The following is an 18,889-nucleotide window of genomic DNA, read 5'->3' as shown; positions in this document are numbered from 1 at the left end:
CTCAGCTACAGAATAGCTCTACTACTAGTAATTTGTACAAAGTGCTAAAGCTAGGTTCTTTTCCTTCCCCCAAAATTAGAACCACCGGTTGTCCTTACCCTTTCTCCCATCAACATCCCACTGGCCATTTTCCTCTTCTCCTAGCCTAGGTATAGTGTCTATATTTCATGATGATATTTCCCAAGCCACATCTATGTGTAATTACACCTCTCAAATGCCATCTTGTTTTTGTCCTTCAGAGAAACACAGCATGACAGTTATGACTCGCCTTCAAGACACAACAGTCATTATAATCTACCTGCAAAATGGAGATAGAAAGGAGCCATGCATTTATACTTTCAAAAATAAGGTTAGAAGCAGTATCACTTGAAAACAACTCTCCCCTTCTGTGTCAGGAAGGCTGTACTGTAACTAATACACCACACAGCACTGGACTCTGCTGTTCCTCACAGAGAGATACTAAAAGTCTTTATCCCATAATAGCCACTCTCAGTGTATGCAAAGCAATGTAAATGCACCAATTAATTCAAAGGAGGAGAAGTGTTTAAAATCAAACAGTGCTTAATGGAACGTGCTGTATTTTACTGATACTTAGACAATTCGAAACTTGTATTTTTAAAACAACTGAGATCTGGCAGCAAGAAGAAAAGACAGTCTTGGCAAATTTGAGATAGTTATGATGGATGACAATGAACTGAAGGTCTTATTTGATTTCTGAAGGTTGGGAGGAAATTCACAGGACACAGAGCTGAAAGTAACCTATTCTCCACTAATACAATTCAGAATAATCTTAAATTAGTCAACCATTTGCGATTTAAAAAAAAATTCAAAATAAGAAACAAGGAAGATAAGGAAACTTGTCCGTCCTTTCGTGAAGGAAAGAAACCCAACACACAAACAGATCACCCTTTTATTGTTTTATGTTGAATTCAAACATAAAGGTACAGATCAGATCTAATCATCTGAGGACACTTACAGAAACAAGGTTTTGTTTGTAAAGAACAAAAGGCAATTATGGATTCAGGCAAGGGTAATTTATGAGGCAGACCTGCTTGCAGATATGCTGCTCTTTGGTATTCTGTAAAGCAATCCAGCAGAAAGAGACTTAATGTTTATTTTGATTTGCACCAAGATCAATAAGATTGAAGATCTTTCTAAGGAAAACTTGTCAGCAATGAGATCTTATGCCAGATGACCGTGATGAGAAACCAATCTGCATTTAGACTGACTCTGGCTCCTACGCCTTTAAATGTAGTTTTATTTTTCAATTCAACACCTGTCCTGTTTCACAGAGAATGGTGCTTGAAGTGACTTAAACTTATGCAAGATCCACAGAAGTCCTGCTTAAGAATTTCACAAGTCAATACATCTACAGCTTTTTCTGCGAATCCATGCAATATTATTAACTCAAACCTTAGCAATTTTTATACCACTTCTGATTTCAAATTAAACTTCACTCAGCATTTTAATTTTCAAGAAATTTTATGCCATTTTATTGTACTGCAAGAAAACAGAATAGTTCCTCAAATATATTAAATTGTACAACTATCATTCCCCTGAAGACAATAAATAATTTTAATTTTTAGAGAAGAGAAGGAAACAGAAACATGACAACTCAACCTTGAAGTTAACTAAACTACTCCGGTTTCAAGAACTCAAAAAGAAGTCCAATAACTAACTAGCTAATAATTACTTATTAACATTTTTGATGTTACCTTGGGCTAGCCAAATGGTGCAGCAAGATCAATGTAGATGTTGTATTTTCCAACTTATTTTTGTAATCACAACTGCTGTCTCTAAGCAACCTCCAAATATAGTTGGGGATTTGATAAGCACTCTATTTAGGCTGTTATAGGAAATGTTTCCACTTCAAACTATCTTTTGCAAACATTCAATGAAGTAAGTTCCTGTTAAAAACAAAATAATGTATTGATTTTGTCTCAGCTGTAGAAATTAGTCATTTTTTCAGTTTTCTGTTTGAAAAACAAGCTATTTGAATAGAAAAATTGGTGTCAAACAGTTTAAATCTTCATTTTTCTGCAAAACTGAAGATAATGACAGTTCATAGGACAGTTCATTTACGCCTCCTCAGAATGATGTTTCTCTTCAGCTACTATTTATCCAACCACAAGTCCTACTTGGACACCAAGGAAGTCTTGCCTCATTACACTGGATTTCTAGTGTGCCTCTCCTACTAGAACTTTTCTGTCCCATATTTGCTCTACACTTACAACAACTCGGGCTTTATTTAACGTATCCTGTACAATATTTAGAGGTGCAAACAACAGTTATATTAATGAAAAAGAAATCTTGAGAAGGGAGTCTGATACAAGTCAACAAATTTTTATAAGGAATGGAAATGAATTCCTAAGAATTGCCTACAGCTTTAGCTACCTTCGTAGAGTGTTGTTTGCTCTTTGTATAGGATTTCTCCTCTTCTCCACCCCTTCCCCCTTAGTTCCCTACTTACTGAATGTGGCATCAATGATTTCCATAGTATTATGGCACCAGTATTTATGGCAACAAAACTACATTTTTATCATGCAGCAATGCCATGCTCCATTTATTCTCATTCAGACACTAATCTATAAAAGTCACAGAAAGCACCTTCATTTCCTGTTACTTTTTACATGCAACAGAAGCAAGAAACATCATACTGCATTGACAGGGAGCTTAAAGAAAACCTGTTTATCACTTATAAGCTTTTCAGCTGATTTACTGTTTTATGCTAACGTCACTAAGCACAAAAATACACTCTACTCACCAAATAAATTGCTTGAATGTCCTTGCTTAGATATGGGTTTCAGTTCATTTAATCCCCATGCGTAACGCTTATAATTATCCCAGGCATGCTTCATCATCTGTAGGGAAACGAAAGCAGGATTATAATGTTGATTTAGCAAGAAGCCACAGCAAACACCAACTTAACCAAATCTTAACCAAATTCCAGCTGTATGCATTAGATCTATAAAATATTCAATAAAGAATAACAGTGGCACTGTTTTCCAGGTGGCAGTGGGATGGTTGCTCTGAGAATTACATGACTGTCCTCTCCACTTCTGTTACCTGCAAGCTTATGGTCAAGACACACCTAAAATAATTAATTTTTAGGAAGGGAATTCATTCTGTCAGATATCAATTCAATTGAGATTTTATTTCCCTTAAGCATATACCTCAGAAACTGAGGGAAGAAATGTTTTTAAAGAAGGTTTTCCCCCTAGAACCTTTAGATTCTTTAAGGTGAAAATAAAGCTTACAGTAGTTTTCAGATTCTGGCAGGGACCTGCTTGCATAAAACTAACTGGTTCAAACTCAGCACAGCTAGTAACAGTAGAAGGATGGTAAAGTGGGCAGGCAGAACAGCTAGAAAATGTTTTGAGGTTTTTACGATACAATCTTTTATGGCTAAATGCATCTGTAGCTACTTTCACATATCATTCTGCACAAAGAGACGAAAACCTTTACAACTAAAGGTATCACCAGTAAATCATATTTTGCATGACAAGAGGTGCACCACAGATAAATACTGCTTTGGGAAACAGCCTTGCAGAGCCCAGCACAGCAGTGCTGTGCTAAGAGCAGGGGGCATCCACACCAGAAGCCAGGGGAGTGGGTTGACTCAAGAATAGGTCACGGTCTCCATCACACTCTCCACCACCATCACCAGAGACATATCTGGTCTGAACTGCCCTTTTCCAGGGTGTTCCAGGTGCATGCCCAGGAGCCCACCTGCCCCTCCCCAAACATGTGCCACTGCCACTCCAGCAGGTGCAACACCTCCCCTTACCAACCACCACTTCTGGCACCTGCTCAGGAAGAGTCTCCTTTAAAGGCCACCACAAGCAGGATGACTTTATGTAACAGAAAGATCATGCCTCCTTGCTGTCCCTCCTCCCCTCTTCCACGAGGTAGAGTAGTGCTAGGAATGCCAGAGGTCATCTTCCAGACAAAAAGTGACAATTTCAGACCTTTTCAAAGATACTGCTTCAGGCTGTCAGATGACAACACTGCTCTGTCCTTGCTTTCAGACCTCTTCTTGAGGCCATGTGTGTCAAGGATAATTCTGTTAAATAACAGTTACAATCCCAAATATAAAAGCAGCAGCCTTGGGACATGCTGATAATAGTAATCCTGCGCTTTCTCCCTTCCTCTTTCCTTTGCTCAAACCACAGAGAAATTATGTCAATTAAAAATCTGCATTAAGCCATACTATAATAAATCACAACAGATTTTCCAGAATAGTGCTATACTTGTGAAAATAAACGTTTCTCCACTATTAATGGGAGAAGAAATGCACATCTATCCTGCAGGAAAATTCACGGATGTTAATCTACACTACAGGTCCAGCTTTACAAACACAAAAATTGGCAACGGCAGCTAATATGTGAGCATTTTCAACCAAAAGATTAGCCTGGTGTCAGATCTCAGCTGAAAGGTAGCATGCCAGAGGCCCTGTGGAAATGGTCTCAGGCCATGGATGGCAGCGATATGCTGGATGGTAGGAGCTGTGTCCCCTGCCTGACTTCACTGCAGAATGGCTTAGGAGCTCTCCCAGTATGGGGCTTGTCTCAAAGCAAAACTGGTAACAGGCAGCCAACTGGCAGACTTTATGATTATGGGGCTTTCCCAACCCCTGGCTACAAGGATCAAGACTACATGAAACCAATCATTTGTGCACAGCACATTTTCTAATTTACCAATTGAAATTTTCTGGTAATTTTGTCTATTATACAGACTTATTTTGCCCTGCCATCATATCCCAGGTCTGCAAGCTCAGCTTTAGATACTAACGTACAAATTCTCAGAGATTTTGGGAGGCTAAATCCTATGCTTTGTCAAAGCTTATTTTCTCATGCAATCACATCAGAATCTTTTCATTTGCTTAATCTTAATCAGGACACTCTGCACAAGAGGGCTTTTTTTTTTTTTTTAATATACTTAACATGTAATTAGGTGGTCTGAATCAAAGGGCCTAAATATGTAGTATTATAACAACATTATAATTGCTCAAACCACTACTGACATTGTCCTTTTCCCATCCTTTTTCTCCTAGCACATCTATGCTCCTTCTCTTGCATAAGAAATACAGTGGTCATCTATTCCCAAATCATGTCAGTTCAGGAAACAGAAACTTTTGCAAGTGACATTGTTGTTTTGAGGATAATTTTTGTCTTGTCTGATTCCCCAAGTCAGATTGTCACAAGTATCAGAGTTACCAAGAGGGAAAGGCAGGAACAGTTCCAGACTGGTTCAGTCCAGCCACAACAGGCACAAAGTGTGTGATGCTACAAGATGTTCTAGATGTAATCACTTGTCTTTAGTTTTTCCCCATGGATTGACACTTCAATCATATTTTATCATAAACGTATGTGTGATTTGGTAGCAGAAACCACTCTGATCACCCTACTGCTCATCCACCCCTGGCTAGTAAGACAGGACAATAAACCAGACAGTAAACACTACCTCCTACTAATATTTATTATTGTGTGCCAATGAACATAAGATGAGTTGTTGGGTTTTTTCACAAAAATTTCCTCCCATTCTGCGAACTACTCAGGTACATTTATCTAATTGTTTCCTAGAAAATTACAACATGTAGATTCCACAAGCCAAGCAGACCAAAAAAACTCAAAAAACAAAACAAAAACCCAAATCAACAAAACAAAACAAAAACAAAAAACCCACCAAAAACCCCAAACAAACAAACAAAACAACAAAAGTCCCAAACAAACCAACAAACCAAAAAGCGCTGCTCTGCCTAAACTTAAGGAAATACTCCAGTAGGAAAAACCCTATCAGAATTTACTGATGAGATCAAATTCGTCTCTTCTGGCTAGTCAATGCATTCTCTAAAACTCTTCCAGAAAGCCTGGATTTAGACAAAACCACTGAGGTTAGTGAGTAAATTTACTCCTAAGAAAATGCACCTTTAGGACATCCTTGCTTAGACATTTGGAGATTTATGGACATACATTGAAAGCAAAAGGCAGCTCCAAAAGCAGCCAGTGAGCCCTCTAGTGTTTCAAAAGAAATTATTCATTCCAACAGGGCACAACGGAGACTGGCTTTAAAAAGTTACCAGCACTTAGTGTTACTGTGTTACTGGGCAAAGAGCCCACAGATACAGGAGCCAAAGAACGCTACCTTCATCAACACTGCCTTGCTACACAAGCGACTTTGGGCATCTAACCTATCAAGAAGTCTCAATTCCTAGGATTCAATACATCAGAAATACTCTACATTCTTCCCCCCTCCCCCCCACCCCGTGGATATTACAAAACCTTATTAAGTTTCTCACTACATTAACTTCCTACCTGTAAATAGCTTAATTTTCTATGTAAGAATGAAAAGGTTTTAAAATATTGAGGAGCAATCCTTATTATCCAGCTCACCCAGGTAATTCTTTGCTTAGGCAAAACTCCTAGCACTGGTACTTCGGTAGTGAATTTTAACAGTTTTTTTTGAGAAATCCATCTATCTTTGCAGTCTTCACCTTTTTGTTTGCATGGAATATCACCAAATCATTATCTCCTGATACTTTTTTCTGGTAATTCACAAAGAGTCTTTTGATCATATCTCTGACTACTTGCACAAGTGCTGTTGATCACTGGAAATTCTAAAGATCACAGTTACTGAGAACATCTGGTATATCAACACAATATTACTGATTCTGTTAAAAAGAGAAATTCCCAATGAGGGAGACTCTAACAGCTTTTGACTAGATTATTCCTGATGCTCTCAAACTCCCCTACAGTATAACTAATAAAATTATTTTAAATAATTCCATATTAGTCTTCCAGGATGTTAATAGGCAGAGTTACATTTGTATAGAAGCATCCCTCAGTCCTTCTAGTTTTACTATATGTTTAAAAAAATCACAGAATGGTTGGGATTGAAAAGGAGAGATGATCTAGAGACCAACCACTTCCAACCCCTGTGCCAAAGCAGGTTCCTCCACACCAGGTTGCACAGGATTTTGTCCAGGCAGGTTTTGAGTGTCTCTAGAGAAGGAGAATCTCCAACCAGCAGCTCTGACATTCCCACAGTAGAGATGTTTTTTCCTCACATTTAGGTGGAACTTCCTGTGTTTCTGTTTATGTCCACAGTGACTTATCTTGTTGCTGGGCACCACCGAAAAGTCTGACCCCATCCTGACCTTAAGATATTTGTATGCATTGATGAAATCCCATCTTAGTTGTCTCTCCTTCAGGTTCAACAGGCCCTTAGCCTTTCCTCATAACAGAGAGATGCTCCAGATCCCTCATCGTCTTCATGGCCCTTTGCTACGCCTTCTCCAGTAACTCTTTGTCTTTCTTGAACTGGGGAGCCCTGAAAGGTTCATTGAACCTCAAACTCTAAAAGAAACTGACAGCTCCTTGTTCTGTGAAAGCAGAAACAAACCCCTTTCCTATAGCCATAATATTGGCCAACTAAAAGATGATGATGACACACTCCCATTTGTTGTAATTTTAGTTACTGCCATCTTTCAGAGCACTCTAACACAACACCTAGAGAGGACATCTAAGTCACTTGAATTTTGCAAAATACAGTTCTATTGAAACATTGACAGAAAACAACAGTGATGCTGAATCAGCACAGTAATAGTGGTGTTTAGATGGAAACTATTGCATTACCAGGTGGAGTGAAAATAATAACTTAATAAGGTTTATTTTTAGCAGTTACATATAAGTGAGGGAGATGCCAAAGGGGATGTCAGGAAAAGAATTAAAGCACCTTTTAGAACTGGGATATTAAAGGAGAAAAAGGATTAATTGCATGAAATAGGACCATTCTGACCTTCAACAGAGCTATTTAAATCTTGCCAAGACAGAGGAGGAAGGCAGAAGAGTAAGGTACTGAAAGTTCAAGAAATGAAGGCACAAAAAACGCCAAACAATTCCCTTCCAAATCAAACCTCCTCCCCAGCAACAAACCTCTGAAGAAAATGTAAGTTTATCTAGTCTCTATTAACTCCTACCCCTCGCTTAAATCATTTTTTCTCAGTTTACACTGATCTTTCTACACAATTAAGTTATTCTCACCTTTTAAACTCCTTATCAGAACTACATGTTCACTCAGACTAGTCTTCCTGCATCTTCTCTCCTTGCTGCTGTAACTAAAACATTTTTCCACAGTATCAAAAAGGGTGAGAAGTCCCTAGAATTAGTAAGAAACCTCAACAGGCATTCCAGCTGAACTTTCCTCCTGTACAAATCAAATTGCATAGCTGAGGACTGTTCTGGGTCTGGTTGGGATGGAGTTAGCATCCATCACTGCAGCCCATATGGCATTTTGAATTGGTGCCTGAACTAATGCTGATAACACAACAGTGTTTTGGCTGTTGCTGAACAGCACTTGTAAAACAGCAAGGCTTTCTCTTTTTCCAGCTCCTGCCCCTTTTCCACTCCCCCTGAGAGGGAGAATGGAGGAGGTGGCTATAAGGTTGAGAGGGGGAACAGCTGGGAGAGCTGACTCCAGTTGGTCAAAGGGTTATTTCCTACCATGTTAACATTATGTTCAGCAACAAAAACTGGGGCAGAGGAAGAAAGAGCAGTTTTCCAAGGTGGCTGCTGTTCAGTGACTGGGCATCAGTCTGATTGTGGGAGGATATGAGTGATTACCTTTGCATCATTTGTCTCTGTCTCCTCCTTCTTGCACCTAATGAATGGGCTTTATCTTGACCCACTAGTTCTCTGGCTATCCCTCTTCCTGTTCCCTCCTGCAGCCCACCTGGGTCAGCAGCTGTGTGGGTGCTTGACTGCTGGCCCTGGTGAACCCACTGAAGTGTCTCATCAGTGCAGGAAGTTTGTGACCACAACACAACCCCCAGCTGCTTTCTTTGCTCTGATGAAATATTACAACAAACATGAGCAAAACCTCAAGTATTAGAAAGCCTTATGTTCTTACTTTCTGTTCCCATTACTGTTAACCAACAAGCTAACTTAGACTCAGTGAATCAGAACCACAGAAGGGTTGAAGTTGGAAGGGACTCTCTAAGTCATCTCGCCCGAAGTTCAGTGAAAAATGTGTTATCAACTGTTTTCACAGCCCCTGAGTACCAACCAAATAGCAGCACAGCTGAAAAAATTGTTATAAGAATTTATTATTAGCAAATGCATACTACCTTTGAAATTATTGATGCCAATTAGGATTTCTCTGTGAAAAACTGTCTGATCCACCTTCAGCTGATTCACTATCACTTTCACAAAGCTCTGCTGTATATATGAAAGCTTTATTAAATATGCTCTTACTGAATTAACTGCTTACCACAGTGAGCCATTTTTGGAAATACAGCCTTTGTTTCTTTAGTTATCAAAAGTATTACATTCGTGTTTCATCATCTTCACAATGATATTTATTATAACATTGCACTTTAAAGAAATACAAAATACAAAACTTATTAACTAAGTTTATTGAGTTTCTCTTGAATAATATGCATCTTGAAAATATTAGGTGAATTTTCTCTTTATCTCAATACACAACACTTTTTGTAGGATTAACAAGCACAACTACATTGCAGATTCATTTGACAATTTCCCTTGTTTCTGAGCATGATCATTGTTACTTTTGTCAATATTCACTATTATTACTTCAGTAGTGCTTTAAACCTTTTATTTCAACATCTTCTTACAGTTCTACATGTAATCCTAACACATTCCAATGCCTTTTCCATCTGGAAATGTTTTGATCACTAATAACTACCTTGACCATTCTTTTTTTAATTAAGTAATTTTTATCAGCATTCACAGTGTGTTCAGACTTGCTCTATAGTGAAAATTCTAGGTAAAGACGTAAGGTGTTCTACTGTAGCTACTTCTTTGCTGATTACTTCATAACCTTATCTAAGCAGACATGCAGATCTGACTGACAGTGATACACGTTTGCTTTAGGCTCTTTCAGTTACTCTGTCTACTGTTACGCTGGACTGCTGACAGAATTCATTATAAGCGACTACATAAAATGAAAACTAAAAGTTAACTTTTTAACTGAACGCTATGATTCACTAGATAACTAGTTTAAACTGGTTTATGTTCTGATCATTGTTTTCTGTAGGTGGAATTGTCTCAAGTTTATTTTCAAACTAAAAATTAGCAATTATAGTTGTCTGAATTTTATTTTAAGCTCTTTGTTGTCTGTTAGTATTTCTTATACCAGAAACAAAACTGAAGAAATAATCTCAAATGTATAAAGGTTAATCTCAGCTGATACTGTTTGGGGTTTTTTTGGTTTTGTTTTTTTTTTTTTTTTTCCTTTGGAATCTGACAGAAGATACAAATGACAGACTCCCTTTCTCTACTGGCAACAGAAATCTGTTTTTCTCCTTCAAGACATGTAAAATAAATCTTGTCACTATGAACCTTCATGTAAATAATCACTTCTTATCTGTCAGCAGCAAAACTATTGCAAGTCAGGAGCTTGACAGATTTTTGGTGTTTATAACCACATTTCCTAATGGCATCATCCTGAGTTAAAAGCAAACCACACCGTGTCAGTGTTTATTTAATAGTCACAGCCAAAGTGTCACCATTTCCAATTTAGCAGGTGGATGACAACCATGCTCTGAAGCCCTGGCAGGCTGGAGGAGTTCCCGTGAGTGCTTCCTGATGGGACTTCCACCCAGCAAGAACAGCCACAAAGGAGACTTTAGTATTAGATAATGGGCCACTAACAAGGATACCCACTTGCTGTTTACCACTAAGCAGACAAAGGTTTGGGGAACATTTATGGGCTCACAGCTTCCTTGTGCATTGTGACAGGAATGAAGGACTCCCAACAACTCACAGGTTCATCCAGCAGTGCTGCCCACAGTGTAAGGCACTGCCAGACACAAAGACACAGGGGAAATACCTGTACCTCTTACCACGATAATAGAACTAAGGTAGCCAAACTGATTTACAGGATTTTCCATTAATATTAAACATGCATATCACATCGTGGAATACTTTATATGGTTCTGTATTTAATGATCGGCATTAAAGGGATATTCGAGCAAAATCTTACTACTCCTTAACATTTAAGTATCTTACAAATAATTCATTTCTTGCCAACAAAGACAAATTAAAAAAAAATCTAGCATTTGCATAGAAAAAAAGGAGGTAAGAGAAAATAAAAATCTTACAGCCTATTCTGAGAATTATTTCATCATTTATACTGCAAAGCACTTCAAACTCCCCAAATGGAAAGCCTGACAGAAATGCTAAGTATTATTCCCTCCTGTGTTAAGTTACAGATAAGCTTCTATTCTTATATTTTCTATTCCTCACAGTAGCTTGTAAGCCTCCTTAGGACAGTATTAAACTATCCAACTAATATTCATCATATGCCATTCTGGGCATCATTTATTAACCAGAGACAGACTCTGCACAGTGCTTCATTCTGTTACTCATTTTAAAAGGAATCAATTATCCTATTAATTCTGCAACAAGAATTCTGATTAAAAGGTAACTAAAGAGAACAGGAAATTTGCAGGTAAGGTATTACTCTATTACTGGGTCTTTTATTTAATGCACAAGTACACAAGAAAAAAAGAGACTATTTCATGTAAGAAATAACTAATAAGAACAGCAGCCCTTATGCTTTGATGCCTACATCAAAAAAAAAATCCATTTGAAAATGACTGTATGACATATGAAACTAGTCCATGATAACAAGCCACGTTTTACTCATTTGTCAGGCATACTTCTCTTTGTTAATTGAATAAAACTGAAATACCTCTCTTTGCTAACAGTAATGTACTGCTAAAATTATGAATTTACTGAAAAACTGGAGATACCAGAATGTTTTACCATTACTTTCTGAGAGCTGGGCTATTAACTATTGAATTGTTCATTTTAGTAGAAGACACAAGAGTGATAAGGCAGACAAACCTGAAGGAAGACCTTCAGGAAGGAAGGGTTTACCTGCATACTTTGTATATTAATATAATTCAGTCAGTATATTACATTAGCCAATATCTACAGCCTGCTTCTTACCTGGCCGTCTGACCAGTACAGCTACAAGAAAAAAAAACTATTTGGTGCAGCACAGAAATATCCTACCTGAGACCCTTTCCTTGGCTAATCAAAAACTAAGAAGGCAAGAAAAATGTAGGGCCCTTCCCACAAAGAACACTATCCTTGCACTTTCTAACCAAAAAGCCTGTCTAATTTCAGCCAAATGAAATCATCTATCTCAGGGAAAAAGAAAAAAGTGTGATTCAAATATCTTTCCCATATCATTACCCAAATCACATAACAGCATTCATCCCACCTTGAACCAGCCAAAGAAGTTCAGTTTTACCTCAGCTTTAGATTCATTCACTCAACTCCACCTGTCTTCCACCAATAGTATAGAAAATGAAATAGATATGCAATAAAATGCTATTTCCTTATAAAATGGAGGGGTTTGAATAATCTTTTTTTTAATTACTATTTTTTATTACCCCTCTCAGGTAAGCTAGGACTTGAGTATGTTCTGTGGGCATTTAAATAGTTTTTCCTGAAAATATATGCCTTGCAAGCATTAATTAGGATATTGTTGAACTCTTCCTTCCTCCGACTGTCAGTTACTAGTGGGTGAACCAACCACAAATTCCCACTAATTACGGGACTAAGTGAAAAAAGGAAAGAAAACATTGTACTGAGGTGCACTATTATGAAATTAAGCACAATTTAAATTAATAACTGAAAATGTTATTTTTCAACTTATGCCACTTGCCATTTATGTCTGTATACATAAATAAGATGGAAATCTTGAACCGTTCAAGTCATCCTGCTCCAAACAAAAGAGCAGCCTAAAGAACAAGCCATACAGCCTCCACCTTACAACTTAGCAACTGTTACCAAGATCTTCATTTCAGAAAAAAAGTGAAGCCTACAGCCTGTCACTCAAAACCATTGCATTTCTCCAAGGCTGTCTTCTTGAACACTTCACATAAAAAGTCAGACAGGCTCTTTAGCAGATACACTGAAAGAATACTTCCTTATCACTAGCACAAGAGATAGATGACATTTCTTCAGACAACCTATTATTTCAGCAGTTTGGATATTTATTTTTTTCTTAAATCTCTGAGGTGGATAAATCAGTGATGCCCTATTGTTCTGGTTTTTTGTCCAAGGAGAGTCACTGTTAGCTATTTTTTTTAAGAACCAGATCACACAGATGTTTTGCGCTAATGAAACACCCGTTAAAAGAGAAACATATCACATCATAATGTAATGTGGAAGAACTCAGGTCATTTTTCATTACGGACAATAACCAGAAAGAAAGCTCAAACATTTTCACTTAAAACAGAAAAGCATTGAAGAGTTGTATGAAAGTTGAAGAATTAGTAGCAGCCTCTGAAGTTCATGCACAATTTGATTAATGTCATAAAACAGAAGGAAAAAACAAAGCAATTTGTGGAAATACTACTATATGAAAAACAGTGGTATACTCATCCCACTCAGTGTCAGTTTTTTTTCTTGGTCTACTTATGACTTGCTATGGTTTCCAAGAACTCACAAGCTGAACAGTGTGAACAGTTCAGCTCCTGCACCTGCATGACAAAATCACACTTTTGTTCTCTTTTTCCTACTATTCTTTGAGAAATTATTTGGTAAGGTTTGCTTCTAATTAGATTATAAATTATTTGTGGTGTGCACTGTATGTCCTACTTGTTTTTAGGTAGCTGGCATTCCATAGCCACACTGGTAGTGAAGTTCCCAATCTCAGCAGGGGCAATGCAAATAAAAAAATAAGCAGTACAATAATAAGCAGTGTTATGCAATACAACACAGCCACAGGAAGTGAGCATGATTAACATACACAAAAATGAGGTAAGATACCTTCACACATTTTGAACCTCAATCTCCCCTTATATACTTCTAAGTTTTATTCTGCTGCTAAAGTCAGTAACAAAGTTTTGGCCACCTTGTTAAATGGAAATTGTCAGTATATCCAGGTCCATTCAACATGTCTTTTAAGACAAGAACAACTAAAAAAAGCAACAACAACCTTCCTGAAGTTTCTCCCCCTTGCAAAATTAGTCTACATTCACCCCACAATCCTGCTTCCCTACCAGGGAATTGGAAGTGACAAGATGGTATCCTTGATGGTAAGAAGTTTTAGTGGTGAGACGAATGCCAGACTGGCATTGAAAGGCAAAATTTCAGATATATTTTCTAAGAGCAATGTTTCTTTAATTGTGTTTTCTTTTATTTACTTGTGTTTGACAGAAGCAATTATTTTAAAATGTTTTTTTAATTGTAGCTTTTTTTTCCTTAAGAAAAAAAATGAAACAGTGAGCCATGCATTATTAGTCCATTTGGGGCCATTACCAACTCAAGTTAAATGGCTAATAACAGTAAGTAAAAACACAAATAAGCTACAAAAGCTACTAGAGTTAATGAGACCCTTACTAGGGCTTGATGTTGCCCCTGAATTTACGAAGTGTGGAAGTACGGTGCATTCTGAGTTTTCAAAAATGCTGGGTATTGACAATAAATACTTCACCCATCCTCGGGCTGTCAGCTTTGACAAAAGGCCAGCTCTTCCTTTCTCCTCTCCTCTCCTCTCTCCAGCATCCGGTCTGAGAAGCTGAAGTACTTCACTGCTAAAGCTCATTATTGTGGCCATGGTGAAATCGCACTTTCCTAAGTCAGAGCGTCTGTTCACTGAAGAGTATTTACACAGATAATCAGCCATGCAGTCGCTGCATGGATCAAGGGCTAAGTCTGCATCATTACTGCTACCATCAGAGCAGTACTCTTCAGCCTAATATCCTGGAATTAGGACAAGAGGATGGGACTGTTTCCCAGCAGCTGAAAACCAGTTACACGTGGGTCAAAAGCAGGTGACACCTGAAGAATATGACGCAGTACAGCCGTATCAAGCTTGTAAGCAACCATTTTGGGGTGAGGGAAAGAAATCCAATCTGAGAGCCAGGGCTGCTGTTGGCAGAGGTCAAAACAGGCTGGAGAACAGGCCAACAAGAACTTCATGGAATTTAGCAGGGTTCAGATGGTGCACAAGGACAAGGAGCCAGGGATGCAAGGGTGTGGGCTGCCCACTGTGGCTGTGCCAGCTCGTCTCTGGTGGGCTCCAGCACTGTGGAGGCACAGACCTAAGCAACCCTGTCTGACCTTGGATCAAGGACCTTCTCATACCTCGAGACCAAGTTATCCTGTAATCCCGCCAAATTCAGTATGAATTGCACATATTTATGCACATTTCTCAAGGCAAGTAAATCGACTTGCTTTTCCTGATCAACAAGGACACAACTCAAATTTCAGCCCAAGATTGTGGCTGTTTAAAATATTCCAGATGAAAATCATGAATTGTTATAGCCTTTTCCCAGCCTTCAGAAATATTTCAAGGTATTTTCTATATTGAAAAAATACGCCAGCTATGCAAAACACTGCCAGCTCTTTTCTGACAGGAAGTAAGAGCTATCTACTTACAGCATTAGTATGGAAAGACCCAAGAATAACAGTTAAGATAGTCACACCCTGGCAAAATGTGATGCAGATCCAGTGTTATTTACAAATTCATGATTTCTGCCCATTTCACACCTACATCTACTTATCTTGGTCAGAATTATCAAACATCTTTTCTAGGGCTGCATTTGATTTCAGAAAAATATTATTTTAAGAAATATTTATTTCTGCAGCCCTCAAACTATCTTCAGGAAACATGGGTTGCATAGTAGCAACTTTTCTAAGGTGAAAATATCTTGCTGTAAATTAATCATCACATCTAGCTGTGCAAACAATGAAATAACCACCAAAACAGGAAACGTGTATCAGCTATTTTCCCACACCAGTTTTATCACAGTATTCGAAATGGGTATTGTAAGCTGCCTAAACATTACCATTCTTTGTGTGGCATTTTTTTTTCCTCTTGAAACATTTATTTGATTAGGTGGCCTGTGGATCCTGACACAATCAGTGCTGGTCAAGTTCCCCAAACACAAGACACTCAGACCTTACACCTTCTGCTTAATTCTACTACCACAGTATATACATGATACAAAACAGTGGCTGGATTGGTAAATTAACTTTCCAGTTCATGTAAATACATCTGCAAAAACAGTAATAAGACACTTTCTCCACATTCAACAGGTGAAACGTACCTGCTGGTATCTATATTTCCTTCCATAAGGCTGGAGGAATGAGCACCTTGGAAATAATGCCTCGACACTGAAAAGTACAACTATGCCATGGATCCTTTTGAGGAAGGATGCTGCTTAAAAACCAACTTAAAAATCTAAACAAATCTGCTCCTAAAATTAACTTAACCCTTAGGTTAAAGGTAGTATCTCTTCCAGTGCTACACACAGCATATTAGTGCTTTACGCAGTATTTTTCTTATATATTTTCAAATCTTCTTCAGCAATAGGCAGATATAAAAGATATAGCAAATCATAGGATGGTTAATAGTTCATCAGCTCTATGTGAATTTGGGAAAAACTGTCACAGGCTTATGGAGAAGGCCTGTGATCATGTTTTCATGACAGTCAAAAGAAATCAGATGCTCAGTTGTACAAGAAAATGAATGCAAAACCATCAAGCCATTATGAGATAAAAACAGCGACGAACTATAGTAGTGGTCTGTTCCAAACACCTTCTGGCAGTAGAGGATACAGAAGAAAAAGAAAGGATTCAATTAAGAGGCATGAAGATATTTTCTTCAATGGAAAGGCTGAAAAATGGACAAGATAAATATAAAGACATGGAAAAAGTAAGGATTGTTCCTGAATGACTGTGTAAAAGACAAAAGCAAGAAAAGAAACATATTTCTGCTAAGGCCAACAATAAAATACGTCCCTAAGCATCACAACTACATATCTTTTAAACACCTCCAGGGATGGGGCTTCCCTGGGCTGCCTGTTTCAATGCTTGACAATCTTTTTGTGACAAAGTTTTTCCTAATACCCGATGTAAACCTCCACTGGTGCAACTTGAGGCCATTCCCTCTTGTCCTATTGCTTGTTACCTGGTGAAGAATAACTTCACCTCGCTACAGTCTCCTTTCAGGCAGTTGTAGAGAGCAAAAATATCCCCTCTGAGCCTCCTTTTCTGCAGGCTTAACAGCCCCATCTCCCACAATGGGTGAAAATTTTAGTTTTTCACTGCCATCTAAACTTACAGTTTCTCAGCATATATGGTGCCTCACACAAAAACATAAGCTATCATAAAAAATACAGAAAGTGTGATGCTTCTCCATAATACAATGCATTCAACAACTACCTTTAATTTCTGACCCTTCTTAAGAAGGAACAGAAAAGCCACCTACTGAGAGAAAGGAAAAACTGTGGATGTGACTTGCTTTCCAGACACTCCTTTTTTTTTTAATTCTCTTGTTTTTTTTTCAGGCAGGTATGTCAGATCACACAAGTCTCCCAGAACCTCTGTTGATTCCTCAGTTGCATTTCAAGAGTCCTTAAGGAGATCAATCAGAGTCTTAATGTAAACTACAGTACAGATGAGACAAAGTCCTTGCTCTCCCTCAAACTGTTTTGGACAACAATTCAGCCTAAAGTTGAAACTTTAGGGGCTTGTAATTAGGTGATCTTTAAGGTTTCTTCCAACCCAAATCATCTTACGAAAATAATCTAGTGGGTTTGCCACAGCTGTTTTCTAAGATATACTTCAAAGATAAGCACAATAAAATGGCAAAAGTGAAAAGAAAACATCCAAATCATTATAGTCATTTAAAAAAATACCTACGTCAGGTCACCAAGCCACAAAGTGTCTGGTAGATTAAAACCAGGGATGAAGTTTGCTGTTGAAAATCCACTCCCCATGTTTATAAACAGGTTTCCCTCAACGCATGGAAAACAACCAACCAACCAAATCTATACAAGCAAAAAACACATCAACTTCACTTGCTGTGGACAGAAAGATGAATTTGACAAGCCCCTTCCAGGCAGGCTGATGGCTGAGGAGCAGAGCAGGCAGGGACTGAGCCTCCTCAGCAGCCTACTTGACAGGTCCTGTCAGTTTTCATTTCTGGCTTACTGCCTGCCCACGAGCAACTTTTGTAAATTCTGAAGATTCTACTTTTGGGTGAAACATTTTTTGAAAATAAATATATTGTTCTTTAGTCTCACATTTCTTCCCTAAATCTCAAATTTTCCACCAGGGATGTTTTCTATCCAGCTCTGGGCTCAACTCCTTTTCCAAATTTATCCTTTTCCAGCTACCAAGTCCCCAAATCCCCAGTGCAAACAGTTGTGGTATCCCCATAGAAAGACTTTAGGAAATCCCCAGCTACATCAATAGTCACATAAATATGGAGGTATGTGTGAACTGTATTATTCTGCAGCCTTTTTGGGGGTGCAGGTGCAAAGAATTACAAACTGCCAGACTCTGTGTGGCAAGGCAGCAGGAGAAAGGCACTGCCAGGCTGGGGGTGCTTCTGTGAGATAACACCACCACCACCAAGTGTGAGATGCTGCAGATAACAAAAGCAGGGGCAGCCCACACGCAGAGGGCTCACCCTGCCCTGTGGCATCACTGACAAGACAGCAACAGGACAAAGGGCAGACAGGTGCTAGAGATAACAGACTGTTAGCCTTTAACGGGATTGAGAAGAGCAAAACCAGACTGATCAATTGGGAAGTGATGAGGATGATAAATGGAAAGCAAAGAACAGGAGAAGGGAATGCAAGGAGAGACAAATCAGGTGTTTGAGGGCACATTATCAATGCAGTGAGGAGGAACCTGGGTGCTCTCCCTCCTGCAGGTGGGGGAACAGCTAAAGAGGTCCCTAACCTTCCTCCTGAGGTCTTAAAATATACCAGATAGAGCAGACCTCTCGCCATGTTTATAGCTCATTAACTGAGCATTTGGGTAATACTAATGTAACTCTGTTCATGAAAGTTATGAATTCTGTTTGTGCCATTCTGAAGCAATGCAAATAACTTTAT

At 38.4% G+C, this 18,889-nt stretch overlaps 1 protein-coding gene across 1 annotated transcript in view; it reads right to left on the bottom strand.

Annotated features, from left to right (window-relative positions):
* MAN1A1 (mannosidase alpha class 1A member 1) overlaps nucleotides 1–18,889 on the bottom strand; it is a 141,944-nt gene that overhangs the window by 101,779 nt on the left and 21,276 nt on the right. The window contains exon 2 of the mRNA XM_066179325.1: nucleotides 2,765–2,861. Within this exon, the coding sequence (XP_066035422.1) occupies nucleotides 2,765–2,861 (97 nt within the window). The remainder of the gene's footprint in view (nucleotides 1–2,764; nucleotides 2,862–18,889) is intronic.

The sequence above is a fragment of the Chamaea fasciata genome, unplaced genomic scaffold, assembly GCF_029207755.1.
Source record: "Chamaea fasciata isolate MVZ Bird 193981 ecotype frontalis unplaced genomic scaffold, bChaFas1.0.hap1 SCAF_3, whole genome shotgun sequence".
NCBI classification, from domain to species: domain Eukaryota; kingdom Metazoa; phylum Chordata; class Aves; order Passeriformes; family Sylviidae; genus Chamaea; species Chamaea fasciata.
This window is presented reverse-complemented; position numbering and strand designations above follow the sequence as displayed.